This window comes from Stegostoma tigrinum, chromosome 13 (genome assembly GCF_030684315.1).
Source record: "Stegostoma tigrinum isolate sSteTig4 chromosome 13, sSteTig4.hap1, whole genome shotgun sequence".
NCBI classification, from domain to species: domain Eukaryota; kingdom Metazoa; phylum Chordata; class Chondrichthyes; order Orectolobiformes; family Stegostomatidae; genus Stegostoma; species Stegostoma tigrinum.
The window spans coordinates 73,579,679-73,600,964 of record NC_081366.1 but is presented as its reverse complement, the minus strand read 5'-3'; the positions used below and the strand labels follow the sequence as shown (position 1 = coordinate 73,600,964).

The following is a 21,286-nucleotide window of genomic DNA, read 5'->3' as shown; positions in this document are numbered from 1 at the left end:
TAACAGGCCTCAAAAGTGCACTGTTGAAACCTTGGAGCAGCAGGTTGTGAAAGCAGGATACTGGAACTTGGCTCAGGAATTGTGGCACACAACCTTATTATAGTCTGCAGATAATGGAGTCACATAATCACACATTGAATAGCAAATTTATGTCAGTAAAATGCGACAGTTGCATCCAACAATGTTACATTGACACATGGATCGCACTTTTCTCCTGTTTCTGCGGGTATGACAGTAGCAGCTGAAGCACAGAGCAATGACCAACATAACCATTGTAAATAAAAGCCTTTCATAGCACATCACATCATTAAACCTCACTGGCAAACAGCAATGAACTACATTCACCCCGAATGATTTAGAACGTGTGTTCGATAAATGTAGATGTTTTCCGACCAGTCTATTCACAGATGTTAGTGCACACCTCTGGAGCAAGTAAGACTTGAATCCAGGCCTTCTGCTCCCGTGCCACGAGAACCATCAGTTTGATAAAACTACCCAATGAAAAATAATGGAAGAAGTTCCTTGTCAGGGGTTGGGGGCCAGCTTTCTGAGCCCTATTTTGAAAGGATTCTTCCTGTATGAAAGGCCATATGCATGAATGGGAAAGCGCCTATTGACTTTAGAATTAAAGGGGGGAATTCTACAGCACACAGATTGTTCAGAAAGGAGACTAACCTGCTGGCTGCTACAAGAAACAGTGAGATATATATTTTGTACGACTTGAGAATGTATGTATATAGTTCCATTTGTAAGATTTTGAGAAATACGTATTCAACTGCGTAAAGACCATGACTGGCAGAATACTTATGTAGTTTTGTCTATTTATTTTTAAAGACACCTGGCTGGTGATATTTTATAGCTTGTTCTCATTACATCCCATGAATTTCTTGTTGAAAAGTGACATAATAGTGCATGAAAAACATCACAAAGATTCATTTGAACATGAAACTTTGCTCAAACTACTGGAAAACATTTCCTTCACAAATTCTAACCTTTTCCTATTCTAATTATTTTTAGTTATCTAATTTTAAGTTATTTGCATGGTTGGGTCCTTACTACTTGCATCTGTGCAAATGTATGCTTGAGTTGAAATTTAGGCAATTTTATGCATTTTACCCAAAAAAGCAAGCAGTTAAACCTGCTAATTATTCTTGATCCCAAATAATTTATCAAGCCTCTCTAAAGGCTATTTTGCAGTTTATAAAAGTGTTAGAGCAGGAAGTAAAATGTTGCATTCAGTAAAAAATATGTTGTATCGTACACTCAAGGAAGAAATACTTTTCAAATTATAGATGAAGAAAGGTGCATCACTCAACATCACATTTCAGCAGCTAGTTCATATTAACACCATGTAATTTGGAGGAATGTTTAGAAGATCATGGTGAGATACGAGATATGAGCAGGTTCCAGCCAGAACAAGATCAAGGGTAGAATGACTGCCAGTTAGCTCTCGTGCATGGTCACATGAATTTGTTTTAGACAACTTAGTTTAAAATTTCAGTGGTTTGCCTTGCAAAGGAAGGCTGATGGATACATACACTGAAATCTTGATGGACTACCAGGCCCTTCAGCAAACCTGAAGATAGTATCAAAGAGCATGGATGAGTTTGTCATAAGCTTGACATGGCATTTTGTGCAAAGCTTGGAAATCATTTTCTAAAATGTGCATGATGATGAACTCCGTTCATATATTGATATACTCAACCCTGATGCAATGTATGGTAGCCAATATCTCAGCATCAATTACAGCAGAACAGAAGTCTTCCAACATCTGTATGCTACAATGAAAGTTCAGACTGAAATATGCCATCAGAGTTCGGTCTCACAAATTGAGACTACTACTGCGACAGTGCACATGGAAAGGGCCTTGCAAGCTCTTCGAACTGCTATTAATCCATTCTCTTAACAGATTACTAGATTGCTCAGGGGTTACTTTGTTAGAGTTGTAGTGGCTCTGTGGAACTAGAATCTGCTGCATTGTTGAAGAAGGCAATGTCCATCACTGACACTGTACTGGTTCCCCAGTACTGGCAGCCAACCCAGACCACCTGTTACCTTGGTAATTGTGTTACAGTCTAAGACTGGGCTTTTTTCAGGCCAGAACTATTTGAGGCTCTTCTACAGGACAGTTTGCAAGATCCCCCACTAAAAATCACCAGCTTTTCCCCCAGATGTTGTCGACGGCAGACTATCTCTGAATAGAAACATTAGGACAGGCATGGTAAGGTAGTGCACAAGAATGATTGGTTAAATTTTATGTTTAAAAAATTAAATGGTTTGATTTCTAATTGTGATTTAGAATGTTCTTCTTTATCTTTTTTCAGTATCATTGTGAATGAGATTTTGTGATGTTCAGTAACTGAGAGATGATAAGATGTAGGAATATTGATGAATGGGGACTGGAGTTGTTTTCACTGTTACTGCAGTTCGGATGAGCCTGACCAGCAAGTGGAAATTAGTTGTTTCTTCCATGCTGCTTTTCTGTGCTGGCTGTGCATCAGTTGGCAAGGACAGTGATCTCATTGTAGCAAACTGCAGGGCATGTAGACCTTATTAGTTTGTGATACATTTTTAGGGCTCAGAGGAATTCCTCCAGAGTAGACACAGTGGCAGAAGCATTGCTTGAGTACCGATAATCTACACAATGACTTTTAAAGTAGTGCTATTGCTTTTGTTAGAATAGGTCAAATACCCGGCAACCATTACTTATGTGAAAATCTGAGATAATAGGTGGAATTTAATGCACCTGACTCCAGAACCAAGTTTGGAGATGGGGGTGTAGGTTTGCAGATGTGAGCCCCATTGCCGCCTTCTGAAAAAGATTTAAGTAGAAAGGATGGAGGGTGACCATTCCATTGGAAATATAGATCCTCTGAGTAGTTCAAATTTTGTTGTCCCTTCTTGTAGATGAGGCAAAAATAGAGAGTTTTTAACCTTTTTTCACTAAACTGTTGGCAAAATTCCTTGAAGATTCCACCAATGTTTGCAATTGCACAATAGTTTAAATACTAGCTTGAAAACTAGAGTACCCGTGTCTTCAGTTTCACTTGCACTACTGTCCACAATGGCATAAAACAACATGAACTCACTTTCTATCTCTGACATTCACTCCAGTGCTCTTTGTGCCACGTGCTGGAACAAGCTGATGAATCCTGACAGCATCCAAACCCCAGATTTTTTATTGCACTGAGTCTGACATTAATTGTATCTAAGTTTTTGTACGTTTTCTAGGCTTTGTTTTGCACATTCTCGAAAACATGCTTCTTGTGTGGATATAGCTACATGGTGCGTAAGAATCTGAAGACAAAGACAAATAACTAAATATGTAAGAAATGTTATTATCTGCACAGGTAAGATGTTTGGTAAAAAGATGTGACTTTGACTTTTTAATCATTTTCAAGAAAAGGAAGATTGAAAACATATCTGTGAATTGACTGGCAGTAATTATATTTTTTTGCAGATGTTAAGAAAACTGCTAGTTTAGGCAAGGATTGTTTTTCCATCTTTTTGCTAATTAAGTTATTTATTAACAATTTCTAGTGCAAGCAACTTGTATGACCTATGACATGGTTATCCTACGTACAGACCCGTCAGTTGTGGAATCAATGGTACGTTTGAATGAAGCATATCTGAACTGCAAAGAGTCAGTGGCAAAGGACTGTATGGAAATGCTAACCGAACCAAAAGAAAATCAGTCAGAAACCATTTGATACAAAGAAAAATCATGATCCTTTAAATTTTGCATTCTGTATTCTGCAGTTTTTCGTTCATCAATGTTTGTTACTTGTTCAGAGCATCCAGTATTATTCAACTTCGTAGAGCTGCCAGCTTTGGTACATACATGACATACATCAATTTATGTATTGTGCCTACATTTGTGATTTATTTTATTGACATTAAAAGAAAAGCTTTATAATTGTTGATTGGACTCAATGTTGTTTTGAGCAGGTAATTTTTGGGAGTTGGGAAGTGAATTTAAACAGTATAAATTCAGTTAATCACTGGAACTTTAAATTACTATCATCAGAAGGATAATTTTTCACTGCTTTAGTGAATATTGATTGTTGAATGTCCAGGAGAAAATCAGCACTGCTAATTATACATCACTTTCACAGTTCTAGGAGTTCATGGAGGGACTAAGGCTTTTGTGAGATGCAAACTAGGTGTACAATATTATCTGGGTGCTCTTCTGGTGCAGTGTTGGTGCCTTACCACTGAGCCAGGAGACCTGAGTTCAGGTCCCACCTATTCCAGAGTTTTGCCATAAGTCCCTGAATAGGCTGATGAGAAAATACCTGCAATACTGCTTGAGAGAAAGCAGGAATTGCCAATGCTGGAGAATCTCAGATAACAAGGTGTAGAGCTGGATGAACACAGCAGGTCAAGCAGCAGAGGAGCAGGAAAGCTAGGAGGGTAACTCCTTCAAGATAGGCATCCCTTCTTTTCTGAAGAAGGGTCCAGACCCAAAACGTCAGCTTTCCTGCTCCTCTGATGCTGCTTGGTCTGCAGTGTTCATCCAGCTCTACACCTTATTATCTGCAATATTACTTGTATTCCTTTCTGCTGTTAAATATTTCTTGAGCAGAGCCACAATTTATATGCTGTAGGATATAAGTGACTACTGTTCTTACATGTTTCTAACAGTGTCTGAGATGCTGTTCTGATTGCCAGCTGGAACCTTTTGGGACTGAGGTAAAGCCACTTGCTTGAATTAAGTGGTGAGGTAGATGCAACTTACTCTTACCTGATGTAATGCAACAGTTACCTGATTCTCTCTGTTTTCTGTTCTGCACACAGTAGAAGGAAAGTGTAGGAGATTCTAGATATGGAATAACATATCTGATGACAGCTTTGTGAACTATGATGTCCCTGTCATCTGGAAAAATTGGAGGGCATTGTCATGTTGTAGTATCAGAGCTAAGTCTATGGAGTCCCCACTGCAGAGTTAATTGGTCTTGCTGCATTGTCCGCGGTGCAATGTAATGTGTTTTACATTCCATCACTGTAATCTATAGCTGTTCCAGGTTGATGGCTAATGTCTACTGACTTTTTGATGCAACTGCAATTAGATAAGACCTTCTTATTGCGGTCCTGGTGGAGTTTGGATCTCTTGATCCCATCAGATGAACAAGGTAAAGATTTATCCCTTATGACAGTAGATTCCTGTACCTAACTCATTTCATCAAACATATATTACTGTTATTTGTGAATTACCAAGTGCATGTTCATCATTATTACTAGACAATTCCTTGGGTTGAATGCATCTGAAAGGGACCTGAGTGGTGGAACTGAAAGACGTTGCCAATCACGTGTCAAGTTTTTGGAAAGTTGGCTGTTTGGCCTGCTGTGATTGCCCATATCATAGATGTAGATAAATTAATAGAGATGGCTAGATAATAAGAGGTTTGAATCCTGTGAAAATGATTACATTTGAATTGGCTGGTAATGTTACTGAAAATCAGTGCATGCATTAGTGATTGAGAGAAGTCAACTCTCACTCAGTCACAGCTTCTACAGTAAATAGAAAAAACTCTAGCTCTTCAGACAGGAATAACGTAGGTCCGGTGTTTATTTGTCATCTTATTCTGGAAGAACAGAAGCATGGAAAATATTTGTATTCTAGGGAAGAAGAATTAAAATTGAGCAAATTTTCCACCAAATTGGTTTGATTCGGAAACCCTTTAAAGAGGCAGTCCAATTCAAGAAACCTACCCTCACACCAGGGCTTTCTGATTTTTGCCAGTATCATTTAAGGGTGCAACCTATTTTGGGTTGCAAGTCTGCACCGACACTCCTGTTGTGGCCAGCTGTTCCATGCAGGACACAAGTCTCACTCCTCCTCAATTTAAATAGAGTAGGCCTAGGTTTTTAAAAAGCATTCCGATTCCTGGCACTTCAGTGTGCATGAGGGAAGTTTTTGAAAGGCAAGTTCAGAAAATTCTTTTCGTTCTACCCATGCTTTCTTTGCCAGGGTAAGTGCCACTGTCTTCTCTGTGCTACCTCACATTCACTATCTTCCACTAAAGCTACAACTTTCATTACTGCATTCAACATCTTCCCTTATTCACTTATCCATGGTAAATCCACACATTACTAGTCCAGTATGACCTCCATGCTGCCTTCTCACTCACACGAGATACCTCATTGCCTTTCCCCTACCTGCACCCCTCATTATTTTATCAACATCTATAAAGTCACCTCTCCACCTCCTACACTGTAGTGAAAACAATCCCAGTCTATCCAGCGTCTCCTTATAACTCAAACCTTCCATTCCTAGCAACATCCTGGTAAATCTCTTCTGAATACTCTCCAGCTTAATAATATCCTTTCTATAACAGGGAGATCAGAGCTAGACACAGTACTCCAGAAGAAGCCTCACCAACATCTCGTACAACTTCAACATAATGTCGTAACTCCTATACTCAAAGATCCAAGCAATGAAGGCTAAGTATGTGAAATGTCTTCTCAACAACCATATCTATATGTGATGCAAACTTCAAAAAATATATACTCAGACCCTCAGGTCTCTACTCAACAACACTGTCCAAGATCTTACTTTTAACTATCTAAGTTTTGTCTTTGTTTCTTTTACCAAATGCAATGCACCACATTCATTCGAATTAAACTCCATTCACCACTCTTCAGCACATTGACCCAATCGATCAAGATCTTCAATCTCCAAAACTAAGTTACCCACCTTTCCTTCTGTAGCACTGGCCACTGATTAATCCCACCCCCCGACTGTTAGTGGGTGGCTCCCCAGGCCCGACTGGCTCCCTTGACCAATTTTGCCAAGCAATTCTGAACAATGAGCACTCAGCCTCGTCTGATATCTCTACAGCTCTCCAACTGACTTTCCGCAACTCCCTAGACTGGTTGCAATGCCTCGAACAGGGTGAACATGGCCCACTCCCCAAACTGTAGAGGTATGGTTCACCTGACAGTGACCATCCTTAAGTAGTTGAGCGACCATAGTAAGCCTCTTATCAGAGGCTGCTTTTAACATACTGTGCCAGGACCTCCTGATTGAAAGGTTTCTCCCACAACCTGATTGAGAACTACTCCCCTTAAATATGGTTATTTGTTTGAAGCCCATACAATGTTTTTGGCACGTATGAGGCGCAAGTGTGAGATGGACGAAATGTGGTGACATATAAAAACATGTCCAGTCCCTTGACCAATTGCGTACCAACAGAACAAGCTTCTTGACTTTGTGTCTGCACTAAAAGGCAAGTCAAAATAGAAGTACCATGAGCCTCTAAAGTCTTGGCTGAGGGAGAAAAGGTAAAAGAACAATGAACTTTCAAGTAGGATCAAAGTCAGAAATTTACACCATCTGATTCCTGTCCACTATTGAGGTAATTGAAAATTATATATTAATGAGCAAGGTGAACTAACAGTGAGATGTTAGCACATGCAAATAAGCCTCTTGCACTCACTAGTGAGAATCTTACCTTGTCATTCAATATTGGTTGAAAGACGGGACTCTGCTTTCAATGTTTAGAAGCCTAATAGTAACATGTAAGTAAGGCTGCACTGATACTTTGTCCGTACAAGTCATCTTGTCCAATCCAATTCTACTTCTCATCACGTTTTACTTTTTAGTAAAAATATTGCATAAGCTGCCATATTGTAGCATGTTCATTCACAAACTGAATGAAAAGCTTTGGGTCTGTTAAGTAACTTTTCAGTGTTTGAATTAAGTGATTGAGGTAAGTGGGTAGGGTGGTACAGTGATAATGTGGTAGTAAGCAGGCCGTATAGTGTGCCAGGTGTTGAAATTAGGTTGGGGGTTTCAGAGTGGCAATGAAGGGTTGGGGGAGGCGAGTCGGAAGGCCAAATTTTGATTGGAGGATCCAGATGGATTCAGGAGCGGGGATTGGGGTTGTCAGCTGCATCATTACCCAAGAGTTAAGCAGGTATTTAATCTGTCTGATATTTTAACATGTCTTGGATAACTGTCCAGGTAAGCAAGCCTGACCTGTCTCAAATCTCTGACATCAACTCAGAATTGGAGACTTTTACAGAGGGTATTGTGAAGCATGCGATTTAGCTGTTGAAAGTTTATATTTCCGTGCAATTCTCACTGCATCAGGACGTCTGAGGGGTCTGTCTGGTCTTCGAATATCAGGGAACTGGAAGATAAGGATCAGTTATTCTCATTAAACACGATAAAGTATTCCCCACTCTAACCACTTTACAGTATTACAACAACTAAAAAGCTATTCAACCATTATGTTCATTTCTATGACACTGTAACACAGTATAATCTGGAAGAATGTTACAAAGTGACTCATCAACTTTTCTGCTTCAATGAAAGAAAAGTTCTGTCTTTATTTTTAATTCCTTATCGCTGAAAATATTTTAATAAATCTACATTGTTTTTTCCAATACCTTTAAATCTTTCCTATAAATAGGCTACTTACAAGTATGTATAACACTCCAAGTTCCTGAGCTAAAATGTTTAGTGCTAGTTTAGCTAGATGGCTACACTTAATGCCTTTGACTCTGAAGGTTGTGGATTGAAAGACTGTAATATTGAAATTCAGCTTTTAATTTAGATTTGTTCAGTGTGATACTGGCGCAGTGGTACATTATCAGTGCTAGTGTTTTTTTTTCAGAAGATACAGTAAACTGTCTGCTTGGACATATAACTTTCTTTATATTTCTGTTTCAAAGAGCCTGGTTTTATGGATGACATTTATATCATCACCAGCACAGATCGATAAAACTTTGTTATTTGTGGTGCTTTGTGCAGCTTATATGTGTCACAGTTTCTCACAAGATAATAGTGATAATACTTCCAAGTATTTTGAGATGCAATGTGGATATAAAAGGCACAATATAAATGCAATTTCTTAATCCTGCAAGTTTTGACAATATCTCTGCAGTGTTGTTTCACAGTCTCCTTAAGGTACAAAACTAATGCAGTGGTCTTAAAATGACTATTTATTTCTACAGCTAGATTTACCTATTAAATAAAACTACCATTGATGAATGCTCATCATTAGGATCCTGAAGGGCACCATTAACTTAAACTTAATTGTACCACTTTCATAAATACGGCAAAGGAACATGTCAGTGAATGGATTTTCTGAGGTGATTGACTCAGTTCTTGACTCATGAAAGACCATCCATCATCATCATCAAGACACAAGTCAGGATAGAATAATCTCCAATTGCCTGATTGAGTGCAGTTCCGGAAATACAAAGCTCAACGATATTTGGAACAGAGCAGCTGGCTTTGAACAATTAGCCATCTAATGCCGCATTTAATCAGAACTGCAGCGGCAGCAATAAACTTCATCTGCAAAATGCAATTCCCAAATCCACAGCCTGTATCTCCTAGAAGGACAAATGCAGCAAGTGAAATTGAACATTATTATCCCTACATTCCCTTCTTCATGCAGAATCCTGAATTGGAAATAAATTACATAGTTGGATTAAATCCTGGAGCTCCCACCCGAACAGCACTGTGAGAGTGCCTTTAATCACACTAATTGTGGAAGTTCAGCATGTGACTCTCCACCACTTTCTCAAGGGCATTTAAGGATAGACATTAATTTTAAAAAAAGCAGTGTGGGGCAAATCAGCAGGTCTGGCAGAATTTGTGAAGGGAGAACTTCTTCAGCAGTTCTGAGGTTTGGCCCACAAAACCTGGGATTTAGTTGAGGTTGGTTGGCTCACTGAGCTGGTTTGTTTCGTTACCTTACTTGGTAACGTCCTCAGTGCAACCTCCGATGAAGCGTTGATGTGTTTTCCGGCCTGGTTTTTAAACTCTGCAAACTAACTTGTTTGTTTCCTCTCCAGAAGACACCTATGACCATTGGGAATTCAGAGTGGCACACGAGCCCACGTCAACCCTACGACGACTGCTCACCCAAGCTAAAGACCCACTCCCCACCATGGACAGGACCAATGTCATCTACAACATGCCCTGCAGAGACTGCGAGAAACACTACATCAGCCAAACAGAAGGGAAACTAAAAACAAGTGTACATGAACATCAACTGGCTACGAAAAGACACAACCAATACTCACTCAATCCATACGGACGAGGAGAACCACAACTTCGACTAGGACAACACCAAGATCCTGGGACAGGCTAGGCAGAGACAAGCACAAAAATTCCTGGAAGCATGGCAGCCCACGAAGCATGCTCTGAATAAACATATTTGAACTCGACCCCGTATGCATTCACATATGAAGGAAAACCGGAAGTGAGGCAATCCACCTCAATGGACCACAGAGTTTAAAAACCAGGCAGGAAAACACACCAACGCTTCATCGGAGGCTGCACTGAGGATGTTACCAAGCATGGTAATGAAACGTCTGCAAAACAATAAACCAGCTCAGCAAGCCAATCAACCTTAACACCTACAACCCGAGCTACAGATCTACTCCAAAACCTTAGAAACTAGGATCAGTTTCTACAAGCATTAACACAGTGTGTAAACAGGTCATTCAACTTATTGAGTCCACACCAATCCTCCAAAGAACATCCCACCCAGCCCTTCCCTGCATTCCCCATGGCTAACCCACCTAGCTTGCACACCCGTGGACATCATGAGCAATTTAGCACGGCCAACCCACCTAGCCTGCACATTTTTGGACAGGGAAAAGGGAACTGGAGCACCTGGAGGAAACCCATAAACAGTCATGGGGAGAATGTGTAAACTCCAGTTGCCCAAGGATGGGACTGAATCCAGTTCCCTGGCACTGTGAGGCAGCAGTGTTAGCCACAATGCCGCCCTTAGTTCAGTTCCTTGAGGATCAGCTCAGTTAAAATTCTCGGGCAAGTCTTAATGCGCTTCTAAAAGAAAAAAAAACCCTCCTTATTATGATTAAATAAAATTAATCAATTTGTCAAAGAATCTCAGAATTGCCGTGATACGAAAGGAGGCCATTCAGCCCACCATGTGTACAGTGGCTTTCTAAGCATTTTAACTTTACTAATATACCCTTCTTTTCCTTGAAACTCTGCAAATTGCTTCTGTTTAAATTTCATCCAATGCTCGCTTGCATGCCTTAATCGAACCTGCTTCTTTCACAGTTCCAGGCAGTGCGTTCCAGACCATAACAAAAGTAAAGAGTAAAATCTGCTGTCTTATTGGAGAAGGCAAAATGTGGTGGTTTAACCTGAGGGTGTCCACACCTCAGGAGAAGGGAAAGGTTGAGAAGGAGAGTTCTTCATAGTAACCTCAGCCAGTGTGGGAATTGAACGTACAATGTTCATGCATCCGCATTGCAAAACAACCATCCAAGCTAAAGTACTACTTGCTGTGTGAAAATGCTTTTCTTACCTCATTTGCTTCCTTTGCAAAAACATCAAAACACCTCTGTTGGTTCTCACTCCATTTATGCGTGAGAATAGTTTTTTCCCTGTGCCCTTTGCCTAGACTGCTCATGATTTTGAAAACTTTTCAGAAATCTGTTCTAAGCCTTAAATTGTCCCATATTCTCTAATATTCCCTCATGACCTAAGTTTCTCATTTCTACAACCATTTTCACAAAACTTTTCTGCACACTGTCCATTGCATTTATAGCATTCCAAAGAGGTCCCAGCTGGTGTATCATAGAAGTTCATTACAACTCACCTTCTCTTGTGCTCCATGTCCTTATTTATGAAACCTAGAATGCATTTAGCTTTATTAACAGCCCTCCCTACCTGTTGTATCACCTTTAATGACTTGTGTACATATACACTCAGATCTCTTTGCTTCTGCATACCCTTAGGAATAGTAGCCTTTGTTTTATACTGCATTTCCATGTACTTTGTACCAAAGTGCATCACTTCACATTTCTCTGCATTGTCTTTCATGTGATACATTATGTGACCACTCCACCAACATGGCTATGCCTTTTCGAAGTTCTATATCATTCTACATGGTTTACAATTCTACAGTCTCACCCTAGTCATCTATAAACTTTGACATTGTGCCCTCCATCCCCAGATTTGGGTCAGTGATATACATCAGTAAGAACAAGAGACTCAATCCAATATTAACCACCATAAACCTTCTTCCAGCCTGAAAAATACCCATTAACTATTAATATATCTCTCATAATAATTTTGTCCACATTCCTTTTATTCTATGACTTATTATTTATTCAGAAGTCAGTAATGTGGACATGAATCAAATGTCTTTTCAAAGTCCATGTATACCACATCATCAGCCTTCCCTTCAACTCTCTGTTACCTTTTCAAAATTCAGTATAGCATTAATAGTGTAAAGGTAAAGTATTTACAATTAAAGTTGAACCCAGTCAGGTTATTATCACTTGATTTATACAATGTCCAGTCTGGCACACAGTTAATTGTACATTTGAGATCACCATTCCATTGTATTTATAATATTTATGATGTCATTTTTTTCTCTACATTTATAACACTGATGATTGGCCAAAAAAAGATTGCATCCAATATTTTGGGTTGTAATTTATATTTATTTGTTAAATTAGATGGACAAGGAACCAGTAAGTAATTCTCACAAGGATGAAGACCAGAAAATACTTGATGACATGATTAACTACTTGGACACAATATTTGAAGATTTGAACCAACTGTATGGTAACTGATATTTTGAAGGCAATGCCATAATTTCAACCAGTAAATTTTCATTTCAACTGCATTTTCTAGACTGTTTTACTTTCTGTATTGACGTTAACCCTTCCCTGTCTTTCCTTAAGGTGTCAACTGCTTACAATCGTATGATTTCTAGACAGCACATGCTTTTCATTGTTGCACATAAATCACCACTTAAGAATGTAAGAAATAGGAACACAAGTAGGTCACATGGTCCTTGAAGCCTGTTTCACCATTCCATCTCAATTCAACTTCCTGTGCAAATCTCATAATCTCTGATTTTTTTTCATTCTAAGAGAATCGCACCCTGCCCTCAACGACTGAGAATCTATAGCTGTTTGAGCTACAGAATTCAAAAGCCTCATGACTCTCTGAATAAAGAAATTTCTCCTAATTGCAGTCTTAGATTGAAACGATCCTGATTCTGTGAGACCATTGTTCTAGATAGCCCAGACAAGGAAACATCTTGACAGCATTTATTTATATATTAAGTCCCTACACACTTTATGGCCGTGATATCTACTCCTAGGCTCATAGGAGATCGGACATAGCCTCAAAGATGCATTTCCAGACTCTGCAGAGTTTTAACTTTTGATGACCAATTTGCCTGTTCCTTGGGCTCTTTGAAAAAGTTTCTGAATTAATTAAAGTTGGAGACTTTGCACAATTCTGACTTCTTTATCTGGATTTCTCTTCAGATTAAAGTAATTGTGAAAAGCTTGGAGAACTTCTTTTAAAAATGGGCCTTCTTTGTGTTTTGCTAGTTGACAATACAACTGCCTGGAGGTTCTGTTCAATACAATTGTGCATTCACTTTTCTGGCCTCTGTTTGTGTATTTACGTTCGAAACAATTCTGTACCTTAAAAACTGTTTCCTCCGAGATGCCCAATTCTGTGTTCTGTTTGTCCCATCTGATATTAAATATTTCTCCTGCCATGTCTTCCTAATATGATTATTTATTTTTACTTTTAAGCTTTTAAGTTCTACTCTGCTGCTGTAATTGTTTTCCTTTGAAGACATTGGCTTTTGTAAATAGCAATGCTGTTTTATTTTCTTCTCTGCAGTATCGCAGAATATGTTCTTTCCTTATAATTTTTTTTGTTATCTTTGTTAAATCATAATGTTGTGCATTTGCAGTGTTTACTGGGGGCTTTCCTGCTTTTTCCAACAATCAAATAGTGGTTTCCCACCTTCTTGCAGGTAAAATTTATAATTTACCAACTTTCAGGCTTAATAAATCATGTCAATTCTTTCTCACACTTTCCAAATATATCTTTATTAATGGAACCTTGTGAAATTGTTCTCATTAGAGCTGTGGCTTAAATTATACATTTTTTACTCTTACTGCAACTTCAACAGTGTTCTCTCTGCCTTCTATTACACTCTTCTTTATAATGGTTTCTTTTATCACCTTACTTACGTTTCACAAGGCTCGTTGTGCTGTGATCTTATTGCAAATTACCTTTATGGCTCTTGATTTCCCTACTGCACCTGTGCCTCATGTTGTTATCCCATTATGTGAAGGTAATGTTCATTCTAAATGGCAATATGCTTTTTTCTGCTTCCAACCTTGTCATACTGTTTATTTCCATAATTTATTTTAGATATTTCCCCTTACCCAACAGGGATTTTATCTTCACTCATAGCACTCCAATACATCCACTTCATAGCCAAAACCCTAACAGAATGCTCCCAATTGTTTGGATGAGAGTGGGGATTGCCAGGTAGATGAGCCACCAGACAATGCACAGTTGTACAGGAAACCATTCAAGTGAGGGAAGCAGAAAGGAATGTGTTGGCAATATGGGACAGACTAATCAGAAGGATTGACACTGTTCTCTGCAATTGCAAACTTGAATCCAGGGGGCAATGTTGCTTGCCAGGCACCAGAGTTAAGGATAATAAAATGTGAGGCTGGATGAACACAGCAGGCCAAGCAGCATCTCAGGAGCACAAAAGCTGACGTTTCTGGCCTAGACCCTTCATCAGAGAGGGGGATGGGGGGAGGGAACTGGAATAAATAGGGAGAGAGGGGGAGGCGGACCGAAGATGGAGAGTAAAGAAGATAGGTGGAGAGGGTGTAGGTGGGGAGGTAGGGAGGGGATAGGTCAGTCCAGGGAAGACGGACAGGTCAAGGAGGTGGGATGAGGTTAGTAGGTAGCTGGGGGTGCGGCTTGGGGGTGGGAGGAAGGGATGGGTGAGAGGAAGAACCGGTTCTTCCTCTCACCCATCCCTTCCTCCCACCCCAAGCCGCACCCCCAGCTACCTACTAACCTCATCCCACCTCCTTGAACTGTCCGTCTTCCCTGGACTGACCTATCCCCTCCCTACCTCCCCACCTACACCCTCTCCACCTATCTTCTTTACTCTCCATCTTCGGTCCGCCTCCCCCTCTCTCCCTATTTATTCCAGTTCCCTCCCCCCATCCCCCTCTCTGATGAAGGGTCTAGGCCAGAAACGTCAGCTTTTGTGCTCCTGAGATGCTGCTGGGCCTGCTGTGTTCATCCAGCCTCACATTTTATTATCTTGGAATCTCCAGCATCTGCAGTTCCCATTATCTCTGATACCAGAGTTAAGGATAGCTGCTTAAACTGGACATGATTGTGCAGTGAGAGGGCAGAAATCCAGTGGTCAAGTTCATGTAGGTACCATCAACATAGGCAGGAAAAAGAAAGAATCTGCAAAGTTGGTTTGAGGAAACAGGCACCAAATTAAGAATCAGAACCTCAAAGGTCACAGCTTTTGGATTATTACTGGAGGCTTGTGTCAATTGGCACAGAACCAATCACATAAGAGATTAGTGCATGGCTCAAAGACCAGTATGGAAGAAGTGGGTTTCAGTTTATAGGACTCTGATACCATTAGGACAGATTCTGCCTGAATCCTGCTGCACCTAGTGATTTTGCAAGCGACATCAGTCAGGGAGTAGAGAGGATTTTAAATTCAATAGTGTTGGAAGATTTGGTAAATCAAAGTGTGGAGACAATGCAAAACAGAAAATTATGAAAATGCGAATGAACTACCATAACAGAAGGGCTAAAGGGTACAAAGTAAACTAGCAGATAAGTCTAGAGCTTACAAATGGAATAAAAGGATAAAACAAAAAGACTATCAGAATGCACATGGCATTCAAAACAAAACAGAATTGAGAGTGCACCTAGAAATAAATAATTATCTTTTGATAGTCATTACAGAGGCATAGCTGCGATGGAGTTAGGGTTAGCTGCAGGATGATATGGATTTATGCCTGAATATTGAAAAATACTGCACATTGAGGAAGGATAGGAAGCTTGAATAAAGATAGCATCAAACTTAAAAGGAAAGCATATAATTATGCAAAAGACATATGGCACATCAAAAGATTGGACAGAATATTATAATAAACAAGAAATGACTAAAAATTTAATGAGGGATAAAATCAGTGTATGAGAAAAAGCTAACCAGAAATGTAAAAACATGGTGATGTTTCTGAATATTTTAATAAAAATATAATCAACAAACTAAGCAGTGGAACTTTAGCAAGTTAGCCAAGGGAATTAATAATGGAAAATAAGGAGATAGCAGATGAATTGAGCAGTATTTTGCAAGGTATTTTATTATTCAGGACAAAAGTAACATCCCACGAATAGCTGTAGTTGAATAAATGAAAACCAGGGATGAACTGAGAAAAATTACAAATCGTCAGAAGTTGTAATGTTCCCATTATATTGTTGCTCATGTGCTAGAGAGTAGTGTACAGCTTGCAGAAGGTGGAAGAATGCCTCCTAAAGGCAACAGGAACATCTCCAAACATGGCAACTTTTTTTTTAATTGAACAAAAACATGGAGGACAATAAGTCCCCAGATATTCTCCAAAGCCACACCTTTACCAAGCACAGCCATCTTGCTAACCAACGCCCACCTTTCTCTATGCTTTATAAATTGCAGTATTTGAAATGTGGTAATCTTGATTTAGTCCCACTGAGTGCAAGACAAAACATTTCAACAGCATGTCTCTTCTTGCAGCAATTGTTATGTACGTATTTATTATCTCTTATAAAATCCGTAAAATTTTAACATAGCGTTCCTAAAATCTTAGCATACAGAAGCTTGACTTTTTGCCAATTATAAATGACTTAGTATTTCCCTTAATTAAATTACATTCAATAGGTTTGATTCTCAGGGTTAATGTGAGTCAATGAATGCCTGTTCTCCTGGTCCAGTCAGCACCATTTGAGTGTCATCCCACAATGGACAGGTTTCGATGACACAGCAATAAACTTGTATTTACACTACATAAGCTAGAGATTTGAGAACCCTATTGAAAATATTCAAACTATTAATAGCAAAAATAAATTACTACTAATACAAATAGAAATTGAAACTTTTCACAATGAAAATAAGAATTTTGAAACCATTAGAAATTTCATGTTCCATGCTTAACCTTTTTGATACCATTTTGCATTTCAGTGCAGACCCAGCTTCTCCTGTGTGATATGACTATATGCTTCAGTTCTCCAGTAAATGCTGAAGCTGTCAAGCACTGTGAAGAAACTTACAAACATCCTAATGAAATATCAGATCAGCACCAATGTTAAAACAGTCAAACGAGATTATCTTAGAAACCTCAAGTTTTGATTATAAAGAACATTAAACAGTTATAGTTTTTCATGCTGGGTATCTTGTCAAAATGTTTGTCTGCATTGTATTCTTTCTGCTGTCATGTTATCTATTGAGATGCCATTCAAGAATTAATGTGGATGTTCCATTTAAATATTTTTGTTATTCCCCTAAGTTTGCATGCTAATGAGCTCATGAGCTTGTATAGTAGGGGTAAAACAAAATGGAACTGTTGGAAACACCGCGCACATCAGATAATATGACCGGAGAGAACAGGTGACTTAATGTTTCAGCTGTGGACTGTTAAGTTGAGAGAAATTGCAGATGAACTACAGTCAAACATTCAATGAAATGTGCAGGACCACATGTCGGGAGCAGTGCCAGCATACGTAAAAATGAGATTCTGAGGGAGGGTCACTTGACCTGAAAAGTTAACTCTGATTTCTCTCTATAGTTGCTGCCAAACCTGCTGTGCTTTTCAAGCCATTTCTATTTTTATATCTGAAATAACTACGCAGAGGCCAATATCCTGTCACCAAGTCATCCTTTATATACTTGTGCACAGTACACTGGTTGAAGACAGACCGCTCGGAGTCAGTCCTCTGAGCTGAGGAGATGTTAATCTCTTTGTTATATTGGGAAGCCAGAGCTTTCCTGATTGGCCTGCGTAACAGAGCTCTCGAGTCAATGAGGTCTATCTGGTTCCATTCACTACAACACCTAAAAATGAGATTGGTCAACCTAGTGAAGCTTCAATATAGAATTACTTGTGTGCAATACAGCACAGGCAGCATGCAAAATGCTGAGCTAAGCAGAACCAATGGATCATATGTAAGATCTGCAATTCACCCACAATTAGTTGTGGCCATAATTAAACATCTCAGTGCAAGAGAACATCCCATCTTTAATGTGGAGGGACCAGCACATTAGTCCAAAAGATGAAGCTGAAGTAATTGCAACAATTTTCAGCCACAAGTGCTAAGTATATGATCCAAAACCTCCTCATTACCCCAGTGTCACAGTTGCCAGTGTTTAGCCATTTTGATACACTCCATGTGATAGCAAGAAACAATTGAAAGCACTGTATGCTGGCCAGACTGTGGGTTTTGACAACCTTCTGGAAATAATATTGAAGAAATGTGCCCCTAGCCAAGCTGTTCCAGTGCATCTATAGCACCTATTCCAGTCACTTAATCCATTTCCTTTATGAAGTGCCAACTAGCTTTAATCAGAAGTAATTTTGAGCATCTTGGTAATGTATACCGCCAACGAATAGTGTGGTCACAAATGCACAATGACACTGCATTTCCAGTATCACACTGAATGAGCAAGCGTGAATTGGCACATTGTGGTTTGCGTTCTGGTAACGTTTAATATTGAGATCATTGTTTTTCTAAGATGGATCAGCAAAAATAAAACAGACATAGGTTGTACTTTGGCTTAAATTAGAAACAAAGTGTGAAATATTGTCAGAAAATGTTATTAGAACATAGAATGTATTGCCATAAATGGCTTCTGAAATAGATGTGACTAAAACCTGTGAAGACTGAAAGATCTTCCAAAATGGTGGTTGGGAACTGAAACAGGAAATTGGGGGCAGCCAGTAACTGCTATTTCTGTGAATCTGGAACTCAGTGAGACTAGTTAAATTAACATCTCTTCATATTTAGCATTATATTCGCTAGAGAAAATAACTTATCCCACAGTGCGGGAGTAACAAATATTTAGAGAAGTCATTGGTGTTCTTGAACAGATACATTGTGAAGAACTATCAAGTTATTTAAATCCTCTACACTTTAAAAAGTAAACAGAGCAAACTGTGTCTGAAAATTAAGAAAACATAATCTGCCTAAGCAATTAAAAGCTTTTTTTGTGAACACACTCCCTGACTATATTATTATTAATGCTGGGCTGCTTCCCACCACCCATCATAAAGTAGGAATGGAAGGGAATTGGGTTGTAAGATTGCAATTTGTTGGCTCAGACATTACATAAGGATTAATTGTTGGATTGTGGACTCAAGCTTTTTTGTGAGGATTAAGTACTTATGGTTTAAATGTTTTGAATAACTTTAATGAATAGGATTTTTGGGTGTGTTGAACTGCATTAGATATTTAGAATGTTTTAAACTTCATTTTGGTGTGCCTCCTGACATCTATCCATGGTGCTTACTGGTTCAGTTGACATGGACATTGTAAAGACAAAGGGTTATGGCTTGGGGTCATAAGTTTTCCCTAAGTTGGCATTGGGCTGTCAGGGGCTATGGTAATGGATGAAAGCATTGATTAGCACAGATGCAGGAGAAGCCATTGGAAGTGGCTGGGGGCAGGAGTTAGTATACAGATGGTGAGAGGCCAATCCATCTGCACCTCCCCTCCTTTCAGAATGAAGATCTTGCAGCTCGGTATTTTTTTGCCCAAGGTGGGTTTGACAAGCCAGGAGATTTCCCACCTTTTATTACCTGAATCCAATGTGAAAGACCATGTCTACAACAGTGTTAAGTGGAATAATTAATTATTTAAATAGACAGTTTGAAAGATATGGGGGAAGATCAGGAACATGGAAGTAATATTGAGAGACCTTGTTCAGCAATTGGTGCTGGTACAAGTTTGAACACCTAAAAGTGTCCCATACTTTAAGCTCCTCCAATATCTTATGTAGGTTTGAGCTTGTAGTTTGATGATTTATTTAACATAGAAGGCATCACAGATAAATTCAAATTGTGTTATCTGGTACTGTTCATTCAAAGCTTCAAAAATGAAGTAAATACATTTTCTGCAGAGAAAAGAAATTCAGGATTAAGGGGAAACGGCTGGAGAGTGGGAATAGGTTTATTGCTCTTGCAGAGAGCCAACAAGTGTATAACAAGCTGAATGGGCTTCCTTCTGCAAAACAGCTTTGACTTTATAATCCATAATCAGGCATTTGTCTCCTATTTGTTTCTTATTCTCTCTCCTGTTCCAGACCAGGTGTTTGAGATCTTTAACCATTTGCTGCCACGGGCCAGAGCAGATTATCAATAATTTCGAGGAAAATACTGCCTTGGATTACATTACATGCCAGCAGCAAAATTGACACTTCATTTGAACCGAGCTATATGCGAATATTGTTCCATCTCTGCTGCAATGCAGTGCATGTGCAGTAGATGTCTCCACAATATACTCGCAAGATTTATGATGCACAGTAGTTTGAGAACTTGCTTGTTCTGCTTTTTCACATTCCTGCCTTCATATTATACAAAATAAAGATCCACAGATCTAAGTATTCATTTCGAATTGCCATTGAAAATTACTGTTTTGACCCCTATGTGTCTTTATATAATTATGCCTCCAGCCTGCTTGTTGAATGGGTGCTGTTTCCAATGCAAAAAGCTTCAGGGAATGAAAATTGCTTTGGCCTTTTCTTTGGGAATGGGAGATCCATCCCAATATAGTGGCCTAAAATTTCTAGTCTCTGGATCATTGGAGCCCAGACATATGCATGTCAGAACCTAACAGAGCCTTAGTGTGGTTACGTCTGTGGGTATGGAGGGAAGGTTTGACTCTTCTGACAGGCAATTCCCCTGTTCCCTGGGTGGTATTTTATGCCTTTGTATTCTTGCAGTTCTACCCTCATGAGTTGCTTATCAGCTATACTCTCATTCAAGTACTGCCAAGTGACCTGACTGTCAGTACAAATCCAAGAACATATTTTTAAAATTTACTTGATTTTTGAGTGTGCCTGTTTGACGACAAAGGACTGAAAAAGAAAAAATTACTGTACATTTTCTGAATAAAAAAAACACAAGTTACTGAAACTCATGGGCTGTCTCTTTACAAAGTGTGGAGGTAGATGTAAGAGAAGACAACTTGGTTTTGGAGTGTACAGACAAGGTGAGATCTGACCAGAAGTATGTTTCTGATTGCATTATGGTGTTGTAACCAGTTGTGGATAGCAGAGGTAATAAAATGTGAGACTGGATGAACACAGCAGGCCCAGCAGCATCTCAGGAGCACAAAAGCTGATGTTTTGGGCCTAGACCCTTTATCAGAGAGGGGGATGGGGTGAGGGTTCTGGAATAAATAGGGAGACAGGGGGAGGCGGACCAAAGATGGAGAGAA

General features: G+C 39.3%; 1 protein-coding gene and 1 long non-coding RNA gene across 5 annotated transcripts in view; one reads left to right on the top strand and one right to left on the bottom strand.

Annotated features, from left to right (window-relative positions):
* The window catches only part of syce3 (synaptonemal complex central element protein 3), a 30,513-nt gene extending 13,293 nt beyond the window's left edge, over window positions 1–17,220 (top strand). The window contains exons 2-4 of one of the 4 annotated variants that reach the window (XM_059650781.1): window positions 9,811–10,320; window positions 12,463–12,571; window positions 17,037–17,220. In XM_059650781.1, the coding sequence (XP_059506764.1) occupies window positions 10,306–10,320; window positions 12,463–12,571; window positions 17,037–17,164 (252 nt within the window). In that variant the 5' untranslated portion in view covers window positions 9,811–10,305 and the 3' untranslated portion in view covers window positions 17,165–17,220. Of the gene's footprint in view, window positions 1–3,540; window positions 3,858–9,810; window positions 10,321–12,462; window positions 12,572–17,036 lie in introns of those variants that run through there. The other 3 variants (XM_048542999.2, XR_007248754.2, XM_048542998.2) reach the window with 3 other exon arrangements.
* LOC125458106 (uncharacterized) overlaps window positions 1–21,286 on the bottom strand; it is a 92,097-nt gene that overhangs the window by 3,618 nt on the left and 67,193 nt on the right. The gene's annotated exons all lie outside the window — the stretch shown is intronic.